Raw genomic sequence first — 27,808 nt, 5'->3', positions numbered from 1 at the left:
CTTTTTGAACTCAAGAATTGCTTCTACTCACAGTAATCTGGCAGACCTCCATAGTTGAAAACGATACAACCATTCCTGCTTTGCCAGTGAGCGTATATACTTGGGTGGCACATATAAATCCTAGTCACGATTCATTTTTATCTATTAGGCCTAATGTTATCAATTTATCGGATGCAGCTAGATGATGAAAATGATTCTTGTCAAAGTGAGGGTTATTCATATATTTTGTAATGTCCCACGGTGTACTCTACTATGGTCTATTATACGTTGACAGTCTGAAACGAGCTACCACAATTTGGATCACTACTAATGCGACTGTGCTGTAAATCAGCTATATCAATGCCCGAGGCATGTTACTACGAATTCCATAGTTGCTGCACAAGTCTTAGTTCGATTGCAGCTGATATGGAGAGATGTATCGGGGCTATACGCTTATAACAGCTAAGAAATATACGACACTGACGGATAATGAGAAGTATCTCTTCGGTCATTACAAAGAATGCATTGGGCTGTAAAAGTTGTTGTCGTAATAATCATCATTATGGAAACAGGAGTGATTTTAAGACAACATTTACCGCGTAGGATTGATTTATTACCGATGCAGTCCAAGCCAATCTTTGAGCAAAGAGAAGTTGAGAGGCTGCGTTCTTCAGTCGAATCAACAAATATTGATAGCCATGGAAAATCAGCATCAATTGATTGGGATCAAGATATAGCAGTAAAATACGTACCCGCTTATCTCACGACTAAGCAGAGAGAGACGCTCTATCTACGCTTGGAACACGCTTCAAAAGCAACGAAGGTAAAGGGAAACATGTCCGATACCATATCGAACCAGGGTTTTATCATAACTGACATACCTCATTTCAGTATATCGTATTGTGGGGTAATTGGAGAAAACGCTATAATGACCTGACGTATCCGATGATCTGCGGGAGTTGTCAGTTGACATATGATCTTACCATGGTAAGAAATAAGTTGGCATTTCTAATTATGATCAAAACTTAATGGTTGGACAATATTTACAGATCAATCATCCTGATACAAAAGCCGTAGTGATATTATATAATTTTATTAACAGCACATCGCTTCGGAGTTTTAAAAGGTAAATTTTACCTTTGCGTCGCGACATAACTTTGATAATAATAATCGAAACTTCCAGGAGAGGAGATCAACTATTTGTGTGGTCTTCCAAAGAATCACCGCTCGCGTTGAAGAAGCGAAGTAAATCACTGGAAATTGAGACACGGTTTCAATTCAACCTCACAAGAACTTACAGGTCAGCTAGCACACCGTGCGTGAATAGGCTACTACACATAACTGCATATAATCAGATATAAGAGTCATAATTTTGTAAGAATATCACGACATTGAAACACCCTAACCCTTCCTGTAACTTCATGGAACGGTTTACCTAGTTACCGTAATGTAGGGTTACCATATTTTGGAATCGGGAAAGGAGGACACTTTTACCAAATCAGAAAAGTTGGTCAAAACTGAAAACAGCCCATTTCGCTATTTTTCCTGTAAAATTTGGTGGGTTGACTAAAAAAGGTCGTCACTTTCGTTCGAACCACGAATTTCCTATTTAGCGTCATTTATGCCCATTTTCACTCGAATCTCTCCATTATCTTAGCTTTAAAAGCTGTAAAGGAGGACGTATTGCCAATTGCCATTGCGTCCTCGGAGGACATTTTCAAAAACCTGAAAAAGGAGTACAAATCCTCCTGAAGGACGACGTATGGTAACCATGCCATAATGAGTTGCATATCCCTTTCAGTACACATATTGTACTGTCGCTGTGGCGATTATTGTCCCTGGTCTATGAGTTCTTAATGTGGCAGATTTGATACTACAGATATGGAAGATACAACAGTGGTCTTCAGAGCATTTATTGACGACTATACCTTCAGGCTTTTAGGCATTCAGATAAGAAGTGCCATGCTTTCTCTTGTGTCCACCATGTGTGTAACGTTCATTGTCTGTAGGCCTACTCATTACGAGACACTTCGTTGGCGATAACAATACTCAATATAGAGGTACCGCGGCGCTAACATAGGTGAGCTCTCGGCTGCCACACTTGATACGTAGCCTATGCTTATATGTAGATGTAGATGTATATAAGATTATCTCTTTATGCAATCTAGTCCAAGACCTTGGCGCAGAAGACCATTGATGCCTTTTAATCGCTAAAATGCATATATATTTCCATATTGCAGACGCGACTCTGGCATCTACAATCCATACGGCGTCATCAACGACATATTGGAGGACTCGTCGATTCGAAATAAAAACCTATCATCGATTTTGAAGAGGAAATCGCGATTAGCGGTAGCAGTCATATCAAACTGTGACGGAACGTCGGGCGCGGTGGCGAGGATGGAAATTATAAACAAAATGAAATCCCTGGGCCTTGAATTGGACACATTCGGAAGATGTTTCTCCAATCCAATCAAAGAAAGAAAGCACGAATTCGTAGAAAAGATACAGAAATACAAATTCTATCTCGCTTTCGAAAACTCAATCCACTGTAAAGATTATATAACTGAGAAGTTCTTCAACAACGGATTCAAATCTGGTACAGTCCCGGTGGTGCTGGGAGCGACTAAGACCGATTACGAAGCCGTCGCGCCTAAGGGATCGTTTATTTTCTTGGAGGACTATCCTTCTCTTGCGAGTCTGGTTGATTATCTGAAATTTCTGGATAGCAACGACGAGGAATATCTTAAATACTTCAGGTTAGTATCCTTGAAGAAAAAGTCGACACCTGGGTCGCATGGAACCATTTAAATATTATCGTAGATATAGTTAATTGTAAAGTAGGCCTGCTGTGATAATTCGTTGTCAAAGTAGTCACCGTTGGTAGGCCTACTCAAGTACAATTAGAAGTAGCTACTTCCAAGTAAGTGGAAAAGTAAGTTTTCCAAGCCTACTTATGCCTATAAATCTGAATACTGTTTAATATAACATTATAACCGCTTGAGGAAGTAGTACACAAGGGTATGGCCAATGTAATCATCGCTTGTACTCGAGTAGAAGTAGACGTGGTGACTTCCAAGCAAGTAAAATACCAAGTATTAGGCTTAGTGTTGCCTAAAACACTGAAAACTGTTAAGAAGCCTAAAATCATATAACCCCTTGAGTAACTAGGCGTATTGAAAGCTGGCAAACCCTACTTGGAGTATCTCGAAAAGTAGACGTAATTCGTTACTGAACAATTCAGGCAGTGCATGCAACCGAACTTACTTGAGAACTACGAAAAAGTATAAGTATACTCCTTTGCTGACCACCTCTGACTGTAATATACAGAGTTGTACAAAATTTACTCAAATTAAAATATGAAATGCAGTTACAACAGCATGTCTCTAAGACTGAAGCTTTGCACTAAATGAAGCGGAGTATTTGTTGAAGTGGATGCTGATGGTTGGAGTGATTTCACAGGTGGACGCAAGACCGTGACATGATGCCGGATCGAAACGGAAGAACGACTGGCGTGCGATTCTGTAGTTTGTGCAGAATGATACACGGAATAAACATCGACGATAACGACAACGAACATAGTGAATCGGAAGGTTCAATACCGATGTTCACAAACGGAATTGCTCCGAGATATGTAGGCGATTTGAGAAAATGGTTTTACGGAACGGAAAACAGCGATTGCTCGGATAATATCGGGCGCGTACGAAAGCTTTTGAGACTACCAGGTGGATAGCGGGATGAAGTATATACCTGGGTGCCCAGAACGCAATACAGACACCCTGTTGTCAGAATTTTGGATATGATGACATACATTTCTATTCATACCGCGCCTCAAATTATATGTAACATCAATTTCGAATTAAATTTTGCAAATAAATACAACACAAATCAAGCTTAGTTCACAATATGCCACATGCCGCCCTATTTCTTGTCGCATTCTTCTTCTTCTATACTATCTTCTTTACTTTCATTCAGTGTGCATGCATCCTCTTTACATCGCCTAGGCCAAGGTGGGTGTCAGATTCCATAGACTACTCCTTGTCGCTTCGACATCTTCCTGTCTTTTCATTGTATCGCATTTTTGTGGTGTATTGAACTGATAAAATTGCTAATAAACCAATGATGATGATGATGATGATGATGATTATGGCGTGCTGTGTTCGTATAGACTCGTTCTCTCAGGTCCGCGGACTCCGTATAGATCTAGTTAACACGTTCGCATATCTTCTACTAAAACATAGAAAAACAATGGCAATGATTTGAGGACAGTTCTTAGAAGTCAACTGCATGCGTAAAAGAAGCACGAAAACCAGAAGACGTAATATCAAGATCACGCGGTGATGGTAATCAAACCAAATCAAATAACTAGGGGTTAACTTGAGAGGTGCGCGATAGAAGCGCCCCAGGTTTGTAAAAACTTTCGGGTATATGCATATACAAATAGGCCTACACATTATGCAGTAAACGATTTGGCTACTGAGTGGATGATTCAACTATAGCGGGATACGGTGGGCGACTGCGTGGTGATGATGAATACAAATTTCTCAATTAAGCGAACTAGTTATAGCGTAAAAATACAAGTAACGACGAAAAAGTAAATCGAGTTTCACACTTAGTATCCATATTAGATACCGGTGACGATATGAAATCATTAGTGACGTGGGTACGAATATGATGTAGGTTCTAATAAATACGGCCCCTGGCCGACACACAGCTATAGTTTTCGAAATATCAGCTTGCGATCGCGTCAATTCGACGAAGTATACTAAATGGGAAGTCGGCCAGGCATACGCCTATATCTGTTGAGAAGTAATCAGACCCTGGTTAAGTTGAATTGCGAAATTGAGGTAAATCGCGCAGGGCGCAAAAACATTTTCAGTTGAGCGCAGCTCCGCGCCCCTTTAGTTGCGGGGGGCGCCCCGCAGCTTGAGAACCACTGTCGTAAGCCGTTTTCAAGGGCCGTGGTCTTGTCAGTGTTTGGGCAATTGTATATTAATCAATTCAATGTGCCCATTCTTATTAGCTGATTCTCCCTCGATTGAATGCTATTGCCACCGCCAGAGCCGTTTTAGCTAGTAACGAATAGTGATGTTGGGCACCGGAGAATAGCTTTGTTCTGAAACCACAAAAACAGCAATATGTTGGAACTCGAGTCAATTTCAGCATTTCAAAATGTTTTTCTTAGTTTTCTTCCGAAATCTCAAACCAGGTCGCGGATCGCAAAATAGGACCTCGCGGCCCGCGTGTTGGCGACCACTGGTAGAGACGAAGAGCGTGTTTCATCCGGCATAGACCTGTCAGGATGATAGGATGGTTCCTAGCCATCCGTTACCTCGACAAGATTAAGTGATGGGTGATCTGACTTGAGCGGTGAGAGGGGATTCAGTTCGTCGTCCCATTAGGAATAATGGTTTCATCGTCCCAGCTTTCCTTTAATATTTGGCATGTGTAGTGAGACATGGCCAGTTCCGGTCATCAGTGCGATATAGTTTGCGTAGGACGACATTAAGTCGAGGCGACGTACCAAAAGTAAGCGCTTGATGGAAGAGGTACCAAATTCAGTGTTGAATCAAAAACCACTATTCCAATGTGGCAGGTGCGTTTCCCAAATCTCGTTATCAGGTTCCAGGTGTTCATCGCTGTCCATCGTTAGTTTGTTTTGAGGTATTCATGGTGTTTGTCGACTACTATGGTCATTTACGCCAGGCCGATATTCTTCACTTCATTCCGTAACTGCCGACTTATAGCACTTCTAGGCTTTTTGTACACACCGCTTACGCGGTCGGACTCGAACCCGCAACCCATTGGTGTTGCAGCCGCGGCTTATACCACTGCCCTATCTCGCCACTGCTGTCCATCATTGATCCTGGTTGAGCTTTCGGCATCAACACTGCAAGTCCCGTCTGCTGCGTTGCATTCCCAAGATCACATTCGGGTCATCAAAATATGCCGTGCTGTGTTCGTAGGCGCGTTCTCCAAGGTGCGCGGACTCCGTATAAATAAGATGCTACCTTCGCACATATCTTTTCCACGGTTCCTAGAAGTCGACTGTGTCAAAGAAACTCAAAAACAGCATCAACATCACACGGTGATGGCAATCAAATCAAATATCAGGCTATACGCTATACAATATCATATCAGTTCATTTTTATAAGCATGAGAATGGCAACACCAATCTTGGCTCATTTCGCAGTATACGGTTCTCTTGTAGCATTTTCAAGAATATCAGAAATTAGATTGGAAATATAAACCAGAGCATGGAAATATTTCACAAATTCCCAGCATTCGCTCAAATTGGTCATAAGTAGCCAATGTCCTGCTCTGGTCTCTCACGCAATTTGGCTAATATATTCTGCAATTAACGTAGCGGTGCGGATGCGGTAGGCTCCATTGTGACACATGGCGAACCTTTATATTTTGTCCTAAACCATATTTTCCAAATTTCGAATTATATAGATTTATAGAACATCACAAATGCATATCCGTGTTGTGGTAATTTCGTAGAAAACCAAAGAATTGGAGGAATATTTATCTTCAAGCGAAAGAGACTGCGTGAATATACGGTAATGAGATGGAAAGTAGCCCATCGGAGATCCACCCAGATCGACTTGACAACTCTCCAGTATGAGAGGTTCGGTACCCCCTTCCCACCCAAGCTGAATAGCCAGTGCCTTGGTAAAAGCTTAACATCAGTGTGAGTCGCGCGATTAGTCGCAGTACGTATACAGGAATTGCCCAGATCACGCACACAGCGAACATGTAAACAAATATGTTACTTAGCGTAGGCTACTTTCACAGTGCAGGCCTTTATGTACGATCGACTTGATATGTAAATCACCTGGTCTCTGATTCGACTACCATATACATACGCCTGTTGGTCAATATATCAGCGGGTACAGTTGATTAATGATGCTGAAAACTAACAGTGAACAGACTCGTATTGGGTTTTTGCTGTAGCTACTAGCTGGGGAGGATGTGCAAGTACCGACACAGAACTTCCGCCAGCACAAGGCAGCATAGCCAGTATGCCCCAACAATCTTTACTACTACAAATATTGCATAACGTCAAGGACTTCATACCAAATCTCATCCGTAGACGAAAGATAATCTAGAAATTGAAGCGACGATTCAACTTATTTATATTCATGATTATTACCGTTCTCTCTGTGGTGATTGAATGCTGATTTCTTGTTGCCAGACATCTCTATTAGCAACTGAAAATCTTGTGAAATGCCGGGTAAGATTATTGCCGGGGGCATACACGAACAAGAAAGTCAGTTGTGAGAGCGTCGAGCGACCTCGTCGGACTGCAATAAGATGGTGATACCTTGGATATTTGCAGATATACAGAACGTTATCCTTTTGGATATATAGCTTAATTGAGTATGTTCAGCCATGAATCATGAACAAATCGACGAACATAGCAGTCGCGCTGATGATAATCGTTAGTGTGGTATTGACTGCTCAATATGTGGTATATAAAGACGGACTTTCATTCAGTCACAAACGGCTTCCTGATCAAGAGTCATGGCGGAATGCATCGAAAGCTCATAACCGATTTCTAAGAATTGGTGAATTCAAGCCAACATTTTCAACGAGGTACAGCCAAACCAGTTTAACTGCGGAGCAAAACGAGACTCTGTTTTTGCGGTTGCAACAAGCTTCTCGGACGCGAAAGGTAGGCTTATGATCTTCGTAAGAGCTATCACCTATCACAGTGGCTCTTAACCGACGTTCCATGGAAAACTAGGGTTCCGTGAGCCAGTCTCAGGGGTTCTCCGGAGATCAAGACACATACTCAAATCATACATATGATTTGCGATGATACGCCGGATCTAGGTCATCATTGGTTACAGGCAATTAGGCCCGAATATGCCTTGCATTTTTGAATTGTTTTTTGTTGTTGTTGTTTTGGTACTATGGTGTTTCAACTGCTATGGTCTGGTCATCTACACCAGGCTGGTATTTCTTATCATGATTCCTTGTCTGCCGACTTATAGCACGGTTTGATTTCCCTTTATACTTCTGCAAAGTACCACTTGCCGGATTACATGGCGAATAGGAGCCTAGATCAAACTCCAACACTGAGGACTTAGAATGCCCAAGGACCTCTGTCTGAAAGGGAACAGTTACAATAATCATTCGGTACAATGTATTATTTTTGTATGAAAACTGTATTTTAATGATTCTGGCCTTTATGTCGAAATATGCCGGACCTGCAGTGGTGACTTTTGGGATGGGCGAGGTGGGCGGTCGCCCCCTCCCTCGTCGAAGGCCGCCCTCTCTGGTTTTACCACTTTTTTCGGGGATTATTGGGAATAGACGTGTAAATCCGTATACCAATCAAGAAGATGATTCCGTACAGATGGGTCAATCATCATCAAATCTCTGTATTTGTTGGAAAAGTCACATATCCGGATAATTATCATGTCTCTGCATGCGGTAGAGCTACTTAGTTTTGATGTAGGCTATCCTTGCACACCTGCAATTATAGATATATGACCTAATCCAGCGCCAGGCTTAAACCTTGACGTGGCTATTACTAATGCCAGCCGATAGCTTTCCAGGTCAGTTTGGTCTATTTAGCCAGCAGCCGTTGTAGCCTATCTCTATTCTATTATTTCACGCTGCATGCCATACTTCTTCAACATGAAGGCATGAGATATAGTTAACTAGGTCACGTCTTCATAATTTGACAATGTATGTTAAAAGAAGGCCCGGGAGCTAGAGCAATTCCACCTTTAGGCCTGCTTCAAAGCCGAAAGGGCGTAGCGTAGCCCCCCAGAAGTTGCGATTACATACTCATAGGGGGGCCGGGAAGTCTCGCCAAGGCCCCCCCAATCGTAGGACCACCACTGCGAACCTGATTTGTAGAACAGTATCTCGACGGCTATCCTACAGTCATCGGGTTGGTCCAGTTGTCAACTGTCCACATTTAAGTCGAAATACAAACAATTTCTACTGAATCAATACTTTTGGCCCTCTAGTTTACCGGACCAGGATCTAACATATCGATCTTGCCTTCCTATGCACATGCCACCTTTTGTCACCTGTCCTTGTATATTATCTTCTTTTACTTTTCATCCAGTGTGCAATGTGCATGCCTCCTTTTTTACATCGCCTAGGCCATGTGGGTGTCTGATTTCGAAGACTAATGCAAGTCGTTTCGACACCTTCCTATCTTTCCTGTATCGCCGTCTTGTGATGTATCGAAATGATGAAATCGTTATCAAGAAATTGAATTGAAAAAAAATTGAAATTGTTAGATTAGAGACGAAATCGATATACGATGTGGCTTGTTCCTCAAAATTAGCGACCTGCGGATATTTCCTAGAAGTATTTCCACAAAGCATTGACTGTCAAGAACAGTATCGCAGCACTGGTCCCGCGGTATCATAATACCGGACATTTATAACGGTTTCTTTGACCAATTTGTACACCATTTCAGTACATCTTGTTCTGGAATGATCACAGGAACAAAACGGGAAGAAACGTAACAGAGTCATTGACATGCGGCGGTTGTGTAACGACCAAAGATCAAACAATGGTGACGATTTGTTTATAATTCTACGTGCCCTTTAGTGGGTATCTGATGCGATTGTTTTTGTTACACGAGAATATCAATGTTTAACCTTGGTATGGCTAGGGATGGTGTGAACGTGAGGTTCACGTTCGCGTTCTGTGTGTGAACCTCTGAAATTTAGAGGTTCGCGTTCACAACAGAACCTGGGTAGGTTCTGCACTATGAACCTTTTTCCTATATTACAATTTTCACTTCGTTATAACATCTTTGGTTCAAATTTATTGCATTTCAACTGCGGGCCACTCTATGCATGGAGCTGGCAGCATTAAAAATCAACACTAAACGAGCATGCACCTTGACAATCTCAAAAGTTTTACTTGCTTTGTTACAAAAGTTTGCTCGGAATATACAGCTTTCCGTTTGTGAATATTTAGTGACTCTCTGCTGTGAGCTCGACCCGCAATCACACAACATCACGAGCGAAGTATGTTTGATATCGTTTTCTGATGCAAAAATTCGAGAAGGCTTATGCGGGGTCATGGTCAATCTTGACTTCATATCTCTACTGCATCATTAAAACCAAATCCGAGCGATTGAGGTTTTGGCTACAGCTGTATAACTTCTTAATGGGGTAATATCGGTAGCAAGTAGAAACACATTTTACACTTTGCTCAATATCAATGTAGCAATACTCAGACGCCGAATATATATTGTCCGGTCTGGCCTAGACCGTTAAGGGGTTAGCGTGTATTCCCTGGCGAGTCCTCGTCGAAATTGTTGGCAAAGACGGAAGATATTTATTTTATGGGAGTATATTATATCCTTTCATTGCCTCAGTTGATACATTTGGCGACGTTTAAAACGTCAATATGTACTTCAGCATTGTTGCATTATGTGGCCCGAGTCGTCGCTAGGTATCGTTTACGTTAATATAGGCTATCACTTCCGTGAAAGACAGGGTTAGAATTAACAATATGACGTCACGTGACGTCATGAGGTTCACGTTCGCGTTCACACAGAACCTTTCAAAAAGGTTCGCGTTCACAAGAACCTGAACCTTTCAAAGGTTCACACCATCCCTATTGGCTACCTCATATCAGAATGAAGGGTACGTGTAGGCGTAGCTTACCATATGTGTTATTTTGACATGATTTGTCCTATTTTCTCAAGAAACGTGAATGTTCCTCCTAGAACGCTCAAGAATGTCCAAATGTCCTCTTTTTTACGCATTTCAAGTTAATTGAATATACTTTCAACAATACTTTTAAGAGCAACGTTATATTTATTTCCAAATAATACTCTAGCCGTGAAACATGCCGAATTGCTGGTTTAAAAAGAGATTTTCCAATAAGTTGCCATGCCAGATTTACTTTCTTGGTTGTTATTTAAGCATTGCTTGACATTCTCTGTAACATCTGGGCCTTTTTGATATACCAGGATCTGGCGCAAGCCCGAACTTAACAGTCCTATTTCTAGGTTCAGTCTCGAACATCATGGAGGTGGTAAGCCTATATAATTTCAATGACATTTCGTGTAAATGCTTTCACGAATTCGTAAAAATGATCATTCCTTATTGGCAAAAGTAAAGGGAACTACAAAATCATCATGGACTGAATCTGAAAATATGTTTGATTTGTGTTTTTTTGTAACTTTTGCTTTGCTTCGTTTTTATAACTTTTGCCTGTAACTACCAAGGAAATATAAAACATCAGCAAACAAGAACGTTACAATTACACTTTCGTTTCGGGAACAAAATGTCTAATTTTTGGGTGCTGAATATATGGTACAGATGCTACACTTGAATTTACTGCGATACATGGCTCTCAATACGCCAATATACAAATACATATACTGTAGGCCTCATGTGAACGTGTTCACAAAAATATTTACAGATTAATCATCCGGACACAAAAGCTGTTGTAATATTATACAAGAGATTCGACTGGGAATCACTGAAGTCACTGAAGAGGTGAATTTTGTATATTTGTAATGAAGATAGAAGCAATGCTGGAAAGTGTGCATAGAATCCAGGGATATCTAGAAGTACTAGGAGCTGTAGATATCCCTAATAGAATCACGCAACACGTGTTCCAGATTTTACGATGGTAGGCTCAAGTGGGAATTTGACGAATTGGCTTCACCAAGACTTTGTCTTTCATTTCATGCAATTTTTGTAGTATCTGATATTTATAATAATGATGATGAGGATAATAATAATAATGATGAACCACGCCTAATAGCTAAGAGTGAACCTGGAACGCTAAAGTATTCTATACCTTTATGCAGGCGGCGTGACCAGCTCTTCGTCTGGTACACCGCAGAATCACCGGCTTCGCTGCGAAAACGACATTTCCTTCTTGCCAATGAGACTGCATTCCAGTTCAACTTGACGCAAACTTACAGGTATGTCATAAGTAGGCTGCATCAACATTCCCTCCTTTCTTACGCCATTATTGAACGTGGTACAATAGGCCAACAGGTTATTATGACTCCAAATTTTTCTTTCAATATACAACATCAACATTCCCTCCACAAACGCATCAAACGCCACTCTCCATGGTCACTGACCAAGACCAACTCTGCGCTACCGTCTACACTTGTCTATAGGCCGCATGACTCTCCACGCATGGATCACAACATTGTATCCGTTTGACCAAGGCCAATTCTTGGCAATATTTGAGCTGGATGGCTTCCCAAAAGCGCGAAAATTGATAAAACCGGTATCAATCAAAAGCTATTGCGGTACATACGAAATATGAATCTTATTCTCATCATGGCTCCCAAACCCCGGAAAATCAGCCTCGATGTTTGAATTGCAGAAGACGTTTAACTGACAAGAAACAGCCTCGACAATTGCTTTTTGCAGGAGGGACTCCGGAATCTACCATCCGTACGGTATTATGACAGACATGTTCAAATATCAATGGGCAATCGACGCTCGGGAAAACCTATCGACAATAATAGAGAAAAAATCAAGACTGGCCGTTGCAGTTGTATCAAATTGCAACGGAACAACCGGGGCATTGGCGAGAATGAAAATAATACAGAAAATGAAATCCCTCGGGTTGGAGCTAGACACTTTTGGACGATGCTTTGCAAATCGTCTCCCATTAAGGCATCATGAATACGAACAGTTTCTGGGAAAGTACAAATTCTTTTTGTCGTTCGAAAATTCCGTCCATTGTAAAGACTATATTACCGAAAAATTCTTCACAAACGGATACCGATCTGGGACGGTGCCGGTCGTTTTCGGAGCCACGAGAGAAGATTACGATGCCGTCTCTCCGAAAGGCTCGTTCATTTTCTATGAAGATTTTTCTTCGATTTCCAGTTTAGTAAATTACATGAAATTCCTTGACAAGAACCACGAAGAATATTTGAAATATTTTCGGTGAGTGAATAGGCCTGGTCCTACACTTTACTTCAGGCCTACAGATTGGATGATGATCATGATGATGATGATGATTCGTGATTCATATACTGTGATACCTTTAATCCAGGTTTCAAGGCTTCTACAGTGGAATATACTATCGAAACTGCAGTTTACGTTGATAACTTATAACTAGGGCGATTTTGTTTACCTAAAACTAAAGATTTTGACCTAAAAAATCAAAATTTTGACATTTTTTGACCTTGAAAAACCTAATTTTGACTAAATTTTAACCTCACGTATGCAAATTAGGTGTTTTAGCACATAATGTTAAAATTATACTACTTATCTTCATTTCCGGTTGGAACTGTCTGTTCTTGCGAAGTAGTATCTCCCGGAACAACGTTTTTGACTTGAAAACTGACAAATTTTTACATGAAAAAACTTTATTTTAACAAAATCTGGCCGTATGAAGAATTCCAGTATAGTTGCACCGCGTATTATGATAGAAATAATTAAAATTTGTTGTAGTACAACGAAAGATTCTTTCCTACATTCTCGGGTAGAAAGTGTCTGTCATTACTAGGTAGCTTGCCAAGAATGGAGAAAGAACGTTCAACAGCAGCATTGTTGGCTGACAACACTGACGTTGTGCTTACATTGTTGTTGGTGATGTTGCTTCATTCTGACATTGCGCATGCGCTTCTTAATATAAGAACCATGCAATGTCCAAGCAGTCTTGCTTCAGTTAGGATATTGTGGTACGTCGACAATAACACCATGTCAATCTATTTGTTTCATTTGACCGTTTATGATTCACAATGAGCAAACAATTGGCCGTCTACAACGGTACGCCTATAAAGTGGGCTATAAGCTGTAAAATATCGAATGACAAGTTCATCGACAGTGCAAAATCTACGATGCAAACGGAATGGAGAGGTAAAAAAAATTGACTTTGTAAACAATTTTGACAATTTTTTGACCTAACGCTTCAATTTTGGCAAAATGTTGACTTATTTTGACATGTCAAAAAAGTAGCTCAATTACTCGAAAAAAACATCTCTCACTGCTCGGCTCGAATTAATAAGAGGAATACTCGGTTCAGGTTCAGAGCACGCTAATGATGACCAATGAGTATATGCTAGACCAGTGGTTCCCAACGTGGGCGGTTTGGCGTCCTAGGGGGGCGGAAATGACGAAGGGGGTGATAGGGGGGCGAAAATGGACAAAGGGGGCGACGGAGGGCGAAAATAGCGAAGGGGGAGATAGGGGGGCGATGGCGCGTCAAAACAGCTGACCTTTTTTTTTTAGTCAACCCACAGAAATTTAGTTACAAAAGTGTCAAATTAGGCTGCGAGCCGTAATGTTGACCTTTTTTTAGTCAACCCGCCGGTGATTGCAGTTTGTATGCCCAATTTTCGGTACACAAAATTTGGGGGGCGATGATCGGTGTTTGAGCTTGAAAAGGGGGCGATGGGTCGAAAAAGGTTGGGAACCACTGTGCTAGACTAATGAGGTATATTACGTTTTGGTTTCAAGCTATATCCACGCTGATATTGTCTGAATTAACACAGCTTGTTCGGGTAGAGATGAATGAAGCTATAGCATCAGTCTCATGAATACGTGGCGACTTGACATGACCATTCTGAGATCATGTAGGCTATACTTGAAATTATACGAAGATTCGGAAATTTATCATTCTAACGTTGCCTTGAAAGACGACCATCCCTTCATAGATGGGTAAATGCATTGTAACACATCGATTATAAGTATCTTTTCATTATTCCCTACTTCAGGTGGGTCCAAGAAGGTCCATCATCGATACCTGGCGAGCCAGAACAGGCTACTCGATTTTGTCGGCTATGTAGAATCATTCACGGAATTAACATAGACGACATGTACGACCCACGTTACAATCTATCGAGGGCCGAACGACCGCTTTTCACGGATGGAATCGCACCGCGATACGTTCCCGACCTAAGGAAATGGTATTACGGCACTGAAAACTACGACTGCTGGAAAACCATCACACAGATTAAGGATTTATTGGGATTTGATGACTGAGAAAACACGCGGTTGAGGGATCAATATATATTTATGCAAATAAATTTGAAATTTCAAACTGTGGTTTTTAACCTGGGTTCACACGAGGGGTTCGCTGGAGGCCAAGACACACACCCGAGGTATACAGCACATTAGGTCACATGGATTTGCAGTGAATATTCATTATAGTATTTTTGTTTTGTATGGAAATCATGCTATAATGGTTTTGTTCTTTTAATACTGTTGTTGATGCACACTGCACAGCAGTTCATTTTGCGCACCAGAATAACATGCATGATATGTGTAATGTGTTTGATATTTGTTTTGTGATTAGTCGTATGTTTTTTTTTCGAAGGCTTGCAGATTTGCACAAGGGTTCACCAGGTTAGTAAAAATTTAAGAACCAGTGATATAAAAATAAAGGGATGCCGCTGCAAAGCAATCTTGATCACTGAATCACCAGGAAAGTTTAGGAACCAGTGGTTTTAAACAAGGGGACACCCGGATTGAACCAGGGACCTCTCAATCTGCAGTCGAATGCTCTACCACTGAGCTATATCCCCATTGAAAACTAGCAAATAATATGGATCGTGCCAGCGATTCCCAAGGTTAGCAAAAGTTTAAGATAAGAACCAGTGATTTAAAATAAGGGGACACCCGGATTTGAACCAGGGACCTCTCGATCTGCAGTCGAATGCTCTACCACTGAGCTATATCCCCATTGACAACTAGAAAACATTCTGGATTATGCCAACCATTCCCAAGGTTAGCGAAAGTTTAAGATAAGAACCAGTGATTTAAAATAAGGGGACACCCGGATTTGAACCAGGGACCTCTCGATCTGCAGTCGAATGCTCTACCACTGAGCTATATCCCCATCGACAACTAGAAACAATCTGGATCATGCCAACGATTCCCAAGGTTAACAAAAGTTTAAGATAAGAACCAGTAATTTAAAATAAGGGGACACCCGGATTTGAACCAGGGACCTCTCGATCTGCAGTCGAATGCTGTACCACTGAGCTATATCCCCATTGCACACTGCTGAGAAAATGATCTAGATTCGACTTCATTTAGAGAAGAATCATGTTTTTAAAAAAGGTCGAGTTTAGTTTGAGATTGTTGTTAAATATGTTATCCTTTCTAAACACTACAAGATAGCGATACTACGAAAAGATGAAAAGGTGTCGAAACGATTTGGAGCGTAGCTCAGTGGTTGGAACCGACCAAGTACGTGGAGAAAATCAATCTGGCGACCATTAGTTGGGGGTAGAGAGAAGTATTTGAGGAGACTCTTGGAGAAATAAAAATGAAGATAACTGGCCTGGTGTAAATGACCATAGTAGTCGACAAACACCATGAATACCACAAACAACACACAACTTCAATATAATTTAACGATACAGTCATGTTAAAATAAACCAGAATATTATCGGCAGACATACGACAATAGTAATCGGCAAATAGTAGAGATTCCAAATAAACAATCAACCGTAACCACAACTTGACGAATTCCGAAAACAGAACCCACTATATTAGGGTTACCAATTTTAGAAACCGGAAAGGAAGACACTTTTTAGAAATCCTAAAAGTTAGTTTGCCGAAATTGAAAAACAGCTAATTTGGAAATATTTACTGGAAATCTTATTGTGTTGACTTAAAAAAAATAAAATGTCATCACTTTGACTGACTTTGACTCCCGCATTACCAATTTTTTACGATTAATCTGTGGTGCGTCATTTATACCAATCTTCAGTGACCCTGTCCGTTAGCCTGACTGTAAAAGCTGCAAAGGAGGACGGATTTCCAAAAAAATGAGGACATTTAGGCGTCCTCGGAGGACATTTTCAATTTCTTGAAAAAGAGGACAAATCCTCCCACAGGAAGACGCATGGTAGCCATAACCCTAACTATACAGTCCTGAACATACCTCCATAAGAATTAGTGTATTTGCCCTGTTCTCACATTTGAAAGGATGTAAACGCAGGGTATTTTCGTCAAAGCGCCGATGGCCTGATTTGTACCCCACGAAATGTTGAATATCGGCGAAATACACTATTTTCGTATATATAAAATGGGCATTGTATTCTTTGTGGGACATATTTGAAGTTTTCACATCTTCTGTACTGTTATGACATCAATCAATGATACTCGAATTTACCCAGCCCATTAGTGACTTGAAAGCTATTGTGTCTGAGGTAGCGTTGGATCGAAGCATAAAAATAGCATATTTGGAACCGCTTTTCGGACATAAATCACAACAAGGCGTTGTCGGCTTCGTTGCTGGGCTGGTAAAATCATAACACCGTTACGAGTCGGTGACAATCCATTGTCGACGAATAATGAGATGTTGCAAACATATCAATTTCTATTGTATAGTCGCTGGTTTCATTGTTCGCATACCGTAAATATTATGATTCAACAATACCGTACACTTTCGAGTTATGATTACAAGCCACACAACTGATATGCGTTACGCTTAATTGGTCATTCGAGAAGTATTTATGACGTCAGATAAGCAAGTACTTCAAAAAGTAGATTTGGTCGAAGGGTCGCATATTTTTCGCAATAAATCGGAAGTGGCTACTTTCAAAATTGCAAATATCGATGCATTTATCGAAATTACATACAAGGGCTGGTTCGCCCGGTTTTTGTGACAACTTCACTCTAAACATCGATGCAAACTTATCGACAAAATACATTGGCATCTATAAAATCCCATTTGTTAGTACAAGTACAAGTTTTGTTTACAAAAGTGTTATGTAGAAGTGTAATTAGACTAAAATATATTACCACTTGAGTACTTGAGCAGTCTGAAAAGTAGAAATACTGCGTCACTGAGCACCAACATTGACGGATGTCAAATGTATATTTTGATGCGTCCTGTTAATATGCCAATTTCACTCTCAAAAGTCAAGCAATTACAAACTACCTTACAAAAACAAATGTACCGTACATAAAGTAACTAGTTCTGCGTCAAAAAAGTGTTTCTACATGTAAATTGGTCCTGAGGAAATAACCACTTGTGCAGGGGTGGTCAACCATTTTGCTATTCACGGCCGCATTTCGATTATTATACTTATGTAGCCTACGGCCGCATTCCAGGGCTTATTCACAATCAACTAAATGGACGCTAAATACCCATGTTAAACTGCACATGTCTAGTAGCGGTGAACTCCGGACTAATCTACGTTTCCATATCGGCTATATTGGGCAAGTTATAAGTGATGATGCATATTGCAATTGTTATTATTCATGTCATTAGTTGCATGCTGTTAGTTTTCGACCTCCCATCAGGATCGTCGGTATAGTGGAAAGATATTGGAATCGCCCAAACGTACCAGTAATAAATTTCATTCGTGAGGAGCACACGTTTCCAAGTTGGTATTTCTATATATCTGGCGCATCATTTTTCTCTCCTGTTCCTATATGTACTGTTGGGCTCGGATTGCAAAGGGCACTACTATATTAAAGTCTCTCAAAAATTCGGCAGTCAATTCGTAACTTAAATTTGCATGTCGACGGCCGCCAACACATACTAATTGAATTACATGTCGACGGCCGCAGGTTGGCCACCCTTGCACTCGAGGAAGCAATGCGAGTAAACAAAATACTACTATGCAAAAATTCTATTGAAACTATAGTAAAAAGTGCAATCGTCGAAAATAAGGTCGGTTAGCGTGTGACATGGGCTATTTCGCTATTCGTCTCGGCCACCATGATCAGTCTGATCTCTCTAATCCTGTGATTGAAGCCATATTTTATGTTAGATATTCAGACGAGGATTACAGCCACTCACAAAGTCGTGAATCAATCCCGGATTATCCGGCGGTTTTTAAATTCCGAAATCGCGAGGTTTTTGACGAACACGGACTTTTGTCGCATTATCTTGAAATGGGGGATTATATGTAAGAACAGGGAATGACGTCAGGTCATTCGATGGCAACGTATTCGGGTTTATTTCAATATGAATATATCGTTTAATTGGATATTGAAGTTCTGTACTTCCAAGAAGCTTTCCAGAGAAAATATTGTGGTGCGCGCTTTCTAAGTGATTGTCAGGGCGACGGATAATTCAATTGTCTAAATGTCTGTGCGTTGTATGCACTGATTTTTTTTTTCAAATATCAACGGTCGCATCGTTCTACATTCATCACGAATCTTCAAAATCTTCGAATTATTTGTTTTGTGCTTCACGATTTCACATCCTTTCTTGAAACAAAAGTCCTTGCACGAAACTCACTGTTGTAGAGTCACAATCGATCGCCCCGACCGCAACAATGCAGGTTCTTTCTTCAGTCGTCCTTGTTTATAGGAGAATTGAACGATTCCACAACAAGACGTGAAATGACAATTGTGATCGTACAATAACTCCATCATGATTTACTTTCACATGTTCATTCATTTCAAGAGCCCGACCTATATTGGATTTTTTGAGTCGATGCCGATAATTATAGCGATTTCACCGATATTCTGAAGATATGGCATCTATTGCTTACGGCGCGTTTCCAAAACTTCAGAGCATTAATTTAACGGCTTTGCAGGCATCGTATGCTTGGATACGAAATAAACTAGAAAGGCTGCATCTGAACACCTTTAACATTTCGCTGATAAATTCAACTCCCAGTGACAAGGAGAGTTTAAATTCCGTACTCGAAAGAAACATCTCTCACTTTTTGGAATGCTCAAGTTGGATTTCTAGACAAGACTAGGCCTGAAATATATACTTGTACTATCAATTAAGCACCAAAAATTGTGCATGACTCGAACCAATTCATTTGACTCGACGCCGTAGGGCGGCCAAGACAGACATATTTCGTTGTATAACTTCGAAGAATAGTAGTAAAGTCACCACATGATTGGTATTTCGTCTATCAGTCCAGATACTTGGAAAATGGGGCCGGAAACTGTTAAGACTGAGGAAAATTACGATATTATGAATGCGAGCCATTCCATATCACTCGAGCAGAGCTGAAAAAGGTGGCTTGAACCGGATTGAACACAAAACTGAACAGTGAACACAACGACTTGAACTCGGACGCGAGTCACAACACTATGACTTGGACTAGACTAGACCCTCGATTCACTGACTTGAACTCGGACTTGACTCGGTGGTGAATTGAAAATGACTCGACTTGACTAGAGTCAAAGCTATAAAAGTGTGATTGACTGGGACTCGGAACCTTGTGACTTTGTTACAACCATGGCAGATTATTATAGTTCACCGCCTCCCTACTGCCAGTGTTACCATATGTCCTCGTATAGGAGGATTTATCTCTTTTTTTTTCAGGAAATCGAAAATGTCCTCCGAGGACGCCTAAATATCCTACTTTTTTGGAAATCCGTCCTACTTTATAGCTTTGACAGGCTGAACTTAAAAAACACCATGTATGACGCGAAACCTGTAATGCGGGCGTTCGAGCGGGTCATTCGGGAGCAGGACTGGAAACATGACCTTTTTATAGTCTACTCAACAAGTACAAATTTTAGAATCAGCAGTTTTTTAGTCCGGTAATCTGACTTTCATGTATTGTAAAACTTGTCCCCCTTTCCGGATTTCCGAATATGGACACCTTTTACCTCAAGATCGACACAGATATTTCTTTCAGAGTGTGATGCCGACTCGATATTGTTGGCGAACTGATAATATTAATCACTGTGAAAGAGGATTCGAATTCACGTAATTTCAGGATATTCAAACTAAGAACATTGTTAGTAAGAGTGATGATTATGAAATTGTCATTAAAAAACATATTCTACGCAGGCACTAAACCGGATAAAATACACAAAAGCCTACAGTCACGAAGCGCGAATCATTGGAAGCGAAAAGTCATAAGTCTTGTAATCCATAGTCGTCTGCATTCCTGATCAGGCTTCGTGCCTGGAACCGATCGCTCCTTTGTTTATCTCGCAGTGTTGCGAAACAATGGAGCCAGGAAATTGAGTTCTCTGCAATTATCGCCCATTGTTCGGCAGTAAAAGTACGCGACATTTGTCGGCGGGTTTCGGAGGCTGGGAGCGAAAGTGAAATTTTAACCATCGTGCGTTTGTTTGAGATGCGATTGTTAGCGGAAAACTAATAATTAGAGCGTAACTTCTGTCATTACCGCGGGCAACTGGTGATTTCATTGTTCTCGAAGTAACGAGAAATCGTGCGCGGACGTTGTCAGCAGACAAGCTACTGGATTTTGGAAATGTGCACCTTGAATTAGAACTAGAACTACTCACGTACCAACTAGAATGAGAAAGGCTAGGCCTACTCACTTTTCAAAATTCGTAACTAGAACAAGGACTAGAACTACTCACTTTTGAAAACTCGCAATTTGGACTCACTAGAATCATTCTTCAAACTTGCAACTATACAACTAGAAGTAAACTTTTGCAAATCCACAACTAACAATAGCTAAAGCACAAGATTCAATTCCGAAGCAGCTCATTAATTTTTATTTTATCGGAAATCGGATTGACTTTCCACATGAACTGAACATAAACATGAAATGGGAGGGGTTGCGACCCCTCAAACACACCACATGGCTCCGCATCTGTTAGTAGTGATGACTCTGAGCTAGCTAGTTGTTCAGCACAGACTTGGACAACTAAAAAATTTTCAGCTTTTCTGAATTAGATTATAATTAGAATTAGAGCTCCACAGTTTTTTTCTAATTAGATTAGAATTAGAATTAGAGCTACACAGTTTTTCCAAATTAGATTAGAATTAGAATTAAAGCGACACAGCTTTTTCCAAATTAGATTAGAATTAGAATTAGAGCTACTAAGCTTTTGCCAAATTGGATTAGAATTAGAATTAGAGGTACTCAGTTCGCAAAAACTTGGAAATTGAATGAAATTGTATATGGGAAATGAATACAGCAAAATTCAGTTCATATCAAATCACAGTGCGTGGTGCAAAAGTCCGTCAGGCGATAAGCGCCACATATTTTTGTTTAATAAACAACAGCAACAACAACAACAGTGCATACCCATGAGAACGGCTAACTTCTGTACACCAAGCTTAGCTCGATTTTTACTATACTTGAATGAAATATTACTTCTTTTATGGTAACCAGTCCATGGGCATCGCTCATGTTAGTCAGAACGGCGATGTACTAACGTAAAGCTTTAAAAACTAGAATGTTGTTCGCAGACTACAAGCTACTCTAACAGGCTATTATTCGTCATAATATCTATACTATGACTGCACGGTGTAAATAAGGCGATGGCGGCTTGGCACTGGATTTCCCTGTGCAAGAGGAGATATTCTTGTTTAACCCTTTTGAAATCTGGTCAGTTTTCGCAAAACTGACCATCACATTTCAAATTCATACCGTGACCTCAGCAAGACTTAAATCTGCGCTGTTTCAGTTTAAAAGTGGGCGGACTATATCCCTCTACTATTTCCGTTCTTGATCGACACCCCAAGACATGTCTAGGTTTTTTTTATAAGACTAAATAAACAAATTTTTTCTCTAAAAAATCTCTTTCGTTCTCAGTTTTCAAGACTGACCCCCCAGGATGGCGTCAGAGAGTCAAAAATGATGCATCAGTGCGTAGCCACCGTTGCCTGGTTTCGAACAAGCCGTCAACTGTGGCCGTAAACCGCGCGGTTCGTCAGATATCGAGAAATCAAAAATACATGAAAAATTTACATATGGGCGTGGTCAGTGAGTGGTCATAATGGTCAAGTTCAATATCAATACCGAATCGGTGCCCTACCGCCCAGTTAATGACATGAAACAATGTGGTATACTTTCTTTTGTCATATCCAACCAATTGCAGGCACAGTAAACCAGTTTATGACTCATATTCGGTCAGAAACTTGACTATGTGCTTGAAAATCACCGAAGCGTGACCACAATTAGCAAACCCCCTCAGAATACTACCAAGAACAAGGTTTGATGTTTGAAACGGTGAAAAATTACACAGAACACCGTACAAGTCGACTTCTGATGTTCTGGCAGAATGTCTGACAAGATTTCCCACTCGGAAAATATCTGGAAATTTCAGGTGATAACCTCTTTTTTCTGCAGACGTATTTTGGGCCGAACTCCTTATGTAAGATCGTCGGTGTTCGAAAATTCTCATGCCTTATACCTTAGAATTAGGTATCATATCAATCAGAAGATTGCTAGCTTTCCCTACGAACAAAAATGAAGCCTCTAGGACATAGACAAATAAAGATATGGTCAGATGAAGTTGATCGATTGCGTATACGCAATCCGATTTTAAAAGGGTTAACTCACTGCAATAGTGCAATATGCCTCGGACAAAGAGGCATTTTCTGGAAAACAATGATTAGATTAGAACTAGAATTAGAGAATAGGGACATTTCACAAATTAGATTAGAATTAGAATTAGAGCATCGAAACGTTTCACAAACTAGATTAGAATTAGATTAGTTGCATTTCGCTCTAATTTAGTGAAATTAGACAACTAGAATTATCTAGTTGTCCAAGTCTGGTTCAGCAACGAGAACTAGAACTGACATTAATTAGTCTCTAAAATCCGTATGTAGTACTAGAACTAGAACTATATACTCAAAATACCAGTAGTGGGTTGACCGTTAACCAACTAGATTGGTAGTTGGGACAAATCTGTTGTCAGTCTTACAAATTTTGTCCATGCGTAAATTGCGTTTACTATCGTGTTGGTGATTTATTCCAGATTACAGATTGTCTTACGAATCAATGTAGTTTCGTTTCATCCTCGCATGCCAAACCCGGCCCAGCAGCGGCCTACGCATTGGATCGCGGATGATCTGTCTTCTACTGAAGAAATACAATAGTGAACGCTCGGTATTACATGACTTTGGTCTGACATATCGACTTCGCCTACCGACACGACATTTCAGGTTTATTATGTTATCTTCTTTTACTTTTCATTCCGTCACAGCCTACACACTGTAAATCCACGGGTGTATTAATCAGATTTTCTTCATAGCGTGGTGTGTAACTCAAGTCAACAGCAAATTGTCCTTTCAGATCAATTCCAATGGGTTAAAAGGAGTCACTTAAACCTATTTCCTAATTCTTATGGATATATATCACTGGCGTGTAGTGAGTTATATTTGGCTGTACTTGTACACCCCTGGGATTTCTCTCCATCAAAATATGTGTATTTGACTCATTGTGAAAGCCTGCACGTAGAAAATTGCAGTGTCGTGACATGCTGAAAATACAAATAACTAAAAATTTTGATTCAACATTATATAACATCACACTGTCTGCAAAGTGCTGTACTTCGCTCAACACTGTGTATATACCGAGATGATCAAACTCATTACTGATGCTACTTGCGAAGTCATTACTACTAGTTCTCAAATAAAAATACGAAAAGGCAGGCGAGAGCCAACGACTGAACTGCTTGAAAATATCTACCAACGACCTATGCTGGTGTAAATTTCTACATACCTCTAAAATCTGTTATATAAGACTCAGCGAATAATTTATATCCTTTATCTTTGTTATTTCCACTGCCCCTCGATTCACTGGCAATCCTGTCTACGTCAGCAAAACTGAAAGTGGGTAAACCCGTCAACAACTCAGAATATACTAGTTCCATACTCTCGGTTCGATTACTGTCTAAAATGTTCCTGCCATTTGTGGCATTGGAGATAAACATTGGCATCAGTGCATTTTGGCAAAATGCAGTTCAACGGATAAGGATTCTCAAACAACTAGTGAAGAAATAGGGTCCTGATTTTCCTAGCAATGACATGAAATCAGTCATAAGGACTGTAGCAATAACTAAGAACTCATACGCTCGCAGTAAAGCGTCGCCGGAAGGGCAAAATAATGAGATTGCCTTTGCTGACAATGCTAGCCTTATGGAGGCGAAATCACTCTGGCCAACCATCCACAAGGGGCGCTAAAGCGGTGAGAATCGTCCATTGGGTACACTGAAAATGCGTTTTCTGTCAATCAGCAACGAATTTTGGGCGGGAATATAATCACGTGACCTGTCAGTACCCGCATCTCCGTGGTCGATGCTGACGTTTGATATAGGAAGAAATGTCTTGTTTATTTTTTTCACGGCTATATTCGTTGCGGTATAATTTATGAGCTCGGAGAATTTCCGTGTGTATTAAGAGTTACGGCGCAATAACAAGCATGGAAACAGTGATTCCGTTGAAATTGAAAACCAATGCGGCAAAGTATTACATAACGGTGTAATTTGCTAATGCTACGCAAAGTTGGATGTTCCGGTAACTACGCATAGTTTATTGGAAACCAATATGGTAAAGTATTACATAACGGCGTAATTTCGAAATGAATGCTACGCGAAGTTAGCTGCGGGCTAGTCATAACAAAGAAAAAGCGTGATACTCAAATGATGCAATACACAGGGAAACGTATACACCAAGGCTACTCAGCCGGATGTTATTTGTTGCAGTATTTGCTTTGTTTTTTCGACAAAACCAAATACATTGTCGACGATTCGCAAAAAGACAAAGCGCCAACAATGCCAATTCTCCCGCTGCCCGTGACTAACGATACAACAAATAGATTACGCTTATTGCTTTTGCTGACGCTTCTTTACCGGATTCTGTGTACAGTTACACCGGATTACATTGGTGTGACTGTAAATTATTTCATGAGAGTTACAGCTATACAGCCAAACCGATTACCGATTCGATATCACACTTTAAAAGAAATATCGGTATCGTTCATTACGGGTAACACGTTAAGGGAGGCTGGGAACTAATCTGCGACTGTCAGACTGGGAATATTGATCTATTTCTTATAGCTTACAGTCAAGTAGTAATTGCTGGTATTTAAGTAGAAGTAAAAGTATCGTCGTGACATTCTACTCAAGTACAGGTAGATGCAGTGAATTTCGAGTAAGAAAAGCGTAACTATTCTAGGCCTAGAAAACTGCAAACTGTTAAAGAAGAAGTATAGTCTAAAATCACAACCATTTGAGTAATTAGTGCAAGAAGGCAAAACCTACTTATGTACAGTACACTGAAAAGCAAGAATTACTCCTTACAAGAAGTGCGTATACAAGCCATTATAGTATCGAAACTAGTTTCCACTGTGGAAGCCTTGAAACCTTGTTTGTTTGTTTTAGAGGAATTCATGGTGTTTGTCGACTAGTATGGTCATTTACACCAGACCGATATTCTTCATTTTTATACCGTAACTGCCGACTTATAGCACGGCCCAATTTCAGGCTTTTCGTAAGACACCGCTTACGCGGATGACGTGGCGAGGAGGAGCCTAGTTAAACCTCCAACAGTTAAGTATAGGAATTCTGAAGTCGCCCTCGGTCGGACTCGAACCCGCGACCGATTGGTGTTGCAGCCCCGGATCATACCACTGCGCCACTGCCATAAGCATAACAACGACTGCAAAGCTATTCGAGTAACTGCGTTTAAGTTTTTGCAATGCGTCATAAGCTGGATGCCATATTTTCGGAATATCGGATGAATATGTCGGTCATTATGTTCTAGATGTGTAGTTAGACCTCTATTGTGGTGTTTTTTTTTTTTTTTTGTTTTATGGCTCAGCGAAAATTTGGGGTTTGGCGCAGGCTTACAGATTAGCTTAAGTGTTTCGCGGGTTAGTAAAGATTCGGAACCACTGGCATAGACCTATAGCACAGTATACCAATTAGTAAAAATTCTAAAAACTTCAAATGAACTTGTTGTAGAATCGAGATGGAATGAAAAACATGGAATTTCGAAGCGGTTGTTCTCAAGTAGCGATTCTTTGTCAAATCTCGCATCGCGTGCGAGTGATTCTCGTCCGCAAAACAATGAGCCATAATTAACCGTGTCGGCGTGGTCGTTATTTTATTTTCAGAGAAAGCGCGATCGCCCGAACATGAATAGCTGTCGTAATAAGCAGATTGCGTTTCGCGAAATTGCGGCCTTCGCCCGCGGACAGGTAGCCCGGAATGTTAATGGTGATCGGCCTTCGATGATTGTGGCGTGCTTTTTCTGATTCGAATCAAAAAGACCAATCCGGTGGATTTGAATAGCCTTCGAACAATTATGCCGAAACCTGGATAAATCTTCTTTTAATTGAACAATGAGATGTTTTAGTCACAATCAGGTCTAAAGGGTAGTGACCTATTTTTTCTTACTTCTAGCAATCGTTTTGATTACCCCTCTCTCTATTTCTCTCTCTCTCACGCGCGATTCCGCATGAACCTGACGTGTTTTTTTTTTATGGTACGCATGGTGTTTGTCGACTACTATGGTCATTTACACCAGGCCAATTTTCTCCATTTTTATTCCGTATAGCTGCCGACTTGTTGCACGGCCCACTTCTATACTTTAATAAGACACCGCGTACGTACGGCTAATATGGCGAAGAGGAGCCTAAGTAAACTTCCAAAACTTAGGTAGGAATTTTGGAGTCGATCTCGGTCGGACTCGAACCCGCAACCCATTGATGTTGCAGCTGTTGATTATTATACAACTACGCTACCGGTATATCTCGCCAATATGACGTGTATGTGTGTGTGTGTGAGTGTAGTTATGTATGTGTGTGTGTGTGTGTGTGTGTGTGTTTCCTAAATCTTTGTCTTGCACGGAAGCGGTCTGAAAAGAAGTACTTATTACTATATTGCTGGCGATTACCCCTGACGAGTGTCAGTCGAAAATATTTGAGTTTATCCTAATATAAAGATATCATTCAATTGTAAATTGAAGTTCTGCGCCTCCAAAAAGCTCTACAAATACTTCTACTTTATCAAAACACTCAAAACATGTTACGCCTAGTATACTTGCACTATAGTGTGTACCTACCCAAGTGGGCTTTACTACTTTGACTTCTACTTGACAGTCTTCCGCTTTTTATTAAGAAACTAGGCCTCGAATACTGGCTTACTTACACGGATATCACTCCTACGGGCACTTGAATAGAAATTCACGCATTTACTCTACTTTA

The 27,808-nt window shown here is 40.5% G+C and overlaps 2 protein-coding genes and 4 non-coding genes across 6 annotated transcripts; 2 read left to right on the top strand and 4 right to left on the bottom strand.

The window, feature by feature from the left end:
- The first annotated feature begins 24 nt into the window (after window positions 1-24).
- Window positions 25-3,871, top strand: LOC145456183 (4-galactosyl-N-acetylglucosaminide 3-alpha-L-fucosyltransferase 9-like). The gene is made up of 6 exons (XM_080334253.1): window positions 25-802; window positions 871-966; window positions 1,029-1,105; window positions 1,163-1,279; window positions 2,220-2,738; window positions 3,442-3,871. The coding sequence occupies exons 1-6, from the start codon at window positions 500-502 to the stop codon at window positions 3,710-3,712; spliced, it is 1,383 nt and encodes a 460-aa protein (XP_080190379.1). The 5' UTR covers window positions 25-499; the 3' UTR covers window positions 3,713-3,871.
- Window positions 3,872-7,166: 3,295 nt separating this feature from the next.
- LOC145456599 (4-galactosyl-N-acetylglucosaminide 3-alpha-L-fucosyltransferase 9-like) lies at window positions 7,167-14,994 on the top strand. The gene is made up of 6 exons (XM_080334732.1): window positions 7,167-7,657; window positions 9,428-9,526; window positions 11,395-11,471; window positions 11,789-11,905; window positions 12,369-12,893; window positions 14,669-14,994. The coding sequence occupies exons 1-6, from the start codon at window positions 7,382-7,384 to the stop codon at window positions 14,934-14,936; spliced, it is 1,362 nt and encodes a 453-aa protein (XP_080190858.1). The 5' UTR covers window positions 7,167-7,381; the 3' UTR covers window positions 14,937-14,994.
- A 413-nt stretch (window positions 14,995-15,407) lies between these two features.
- Trnac-gca (transfer RNA cysteine (anticodon GCA)) lies at window positions 15,408-15,478 on the bottom strand. The gene has a single exon. It is a non-coding gene; the product is annotated as a tRNA-Cys (tRNA).
- An 85-nt stretch (window positions 15,479-15,563) lies between these two features.
- On the bottom strand, window positions 15,564-15,635 carry Trnac-gca (transfer RNA cysteine (anticodon GCA)). The gene has a single exon. It is a non-coding gene; the product is annotated as a tRNA-Cys (tRNA).
- Window positions 15,636-15,720: 85 nt separating this feature from the next.
- Window positions 15,721-15,792, bottom strand: Trnac-gca (transfer RNA cysteine (anticodon GCA)). Its single transcript has one exon. It is a non-coding gene; the product is annotated as a tRNA-Cys (tRNA).
- An 84-nt stretch (window positions 15,793-15,876) lies between these two features.
- On the bottom strand, window positions 15,877-15,948 carry Trnac-gca (transfer RNA cysteine (anticodon GCA)). The gene has a single exon. It is a non-coding gene; the product is annotated as a tRNA-Cys (tRNA).
- Window positions 15,949-27,808: the final 11,860 nt, after the last annotated feature.

This window comes from Botryllus schlosseri, chromosome 14, assembly GCF_051294905.1.
Source record: "Botryllus schlosseri isolate E-star chromosome 14, Bs_hap1, whole genome shotgun sequence".
In the NCBI taxonomy this organism is placed as follows: Eukaryota; Metazoa; Chordata; class Ascidiacea; order Stolidobranchia; family Styelidae; genus Botryllus; species Botryllus schlosseri.
Note: the sequence above shows the minus strand (reverse complement) of the source record. Positions and strands in the feature narration are given on the sequence as shown.

Excerpts from the sequence above, each read along its gene's own strand:
- LOC145456599 (XM_080334732.1), top strand. The coding sequence starts at position 7,382 with ATGAACAAATCGACGAACATAGCAGTCGCGCTGATGATAATCGTTAGT. Across the intron at positions 11,906-12,368 it reads AACTTGACGCAAACTTACAG|GAGGGACTCCGGAATCTACC; the intron begins GTATGTCATAAG and ends TGCTTTTTGCAG. Across the intron at positions 12,894-14,668 it reads GAATATTTGAAATATTTTCG|GTGGGTCCAAGAAGGTCCAT; the intron begins GTGAGTGAATAG and ends TCCCTACTTCAG.
- LOC145456183 (XM_080334253.1), top strand. The coding sequence starts at position 500 with ATGCATTGGGCTGTAAAAGTTGTTGTCGTAATAATCATCATTATGGAA. Across the intron at positions 803-870 it reads ACGCTTCAAAAGCAACGAAG|TATATCGTATTGTGGGGTAA; the intron begins GTAAAGGGAAAC and ends ACCTCATTTCAG. Across the intron at positions 1,106-1,162 it reads TCGCTTCGGAGTTTTAAAAG|GAGAGGAGATCAACTATTTG; the intron begins GTAAATTTTACC and ends CGAAACTTCCAG.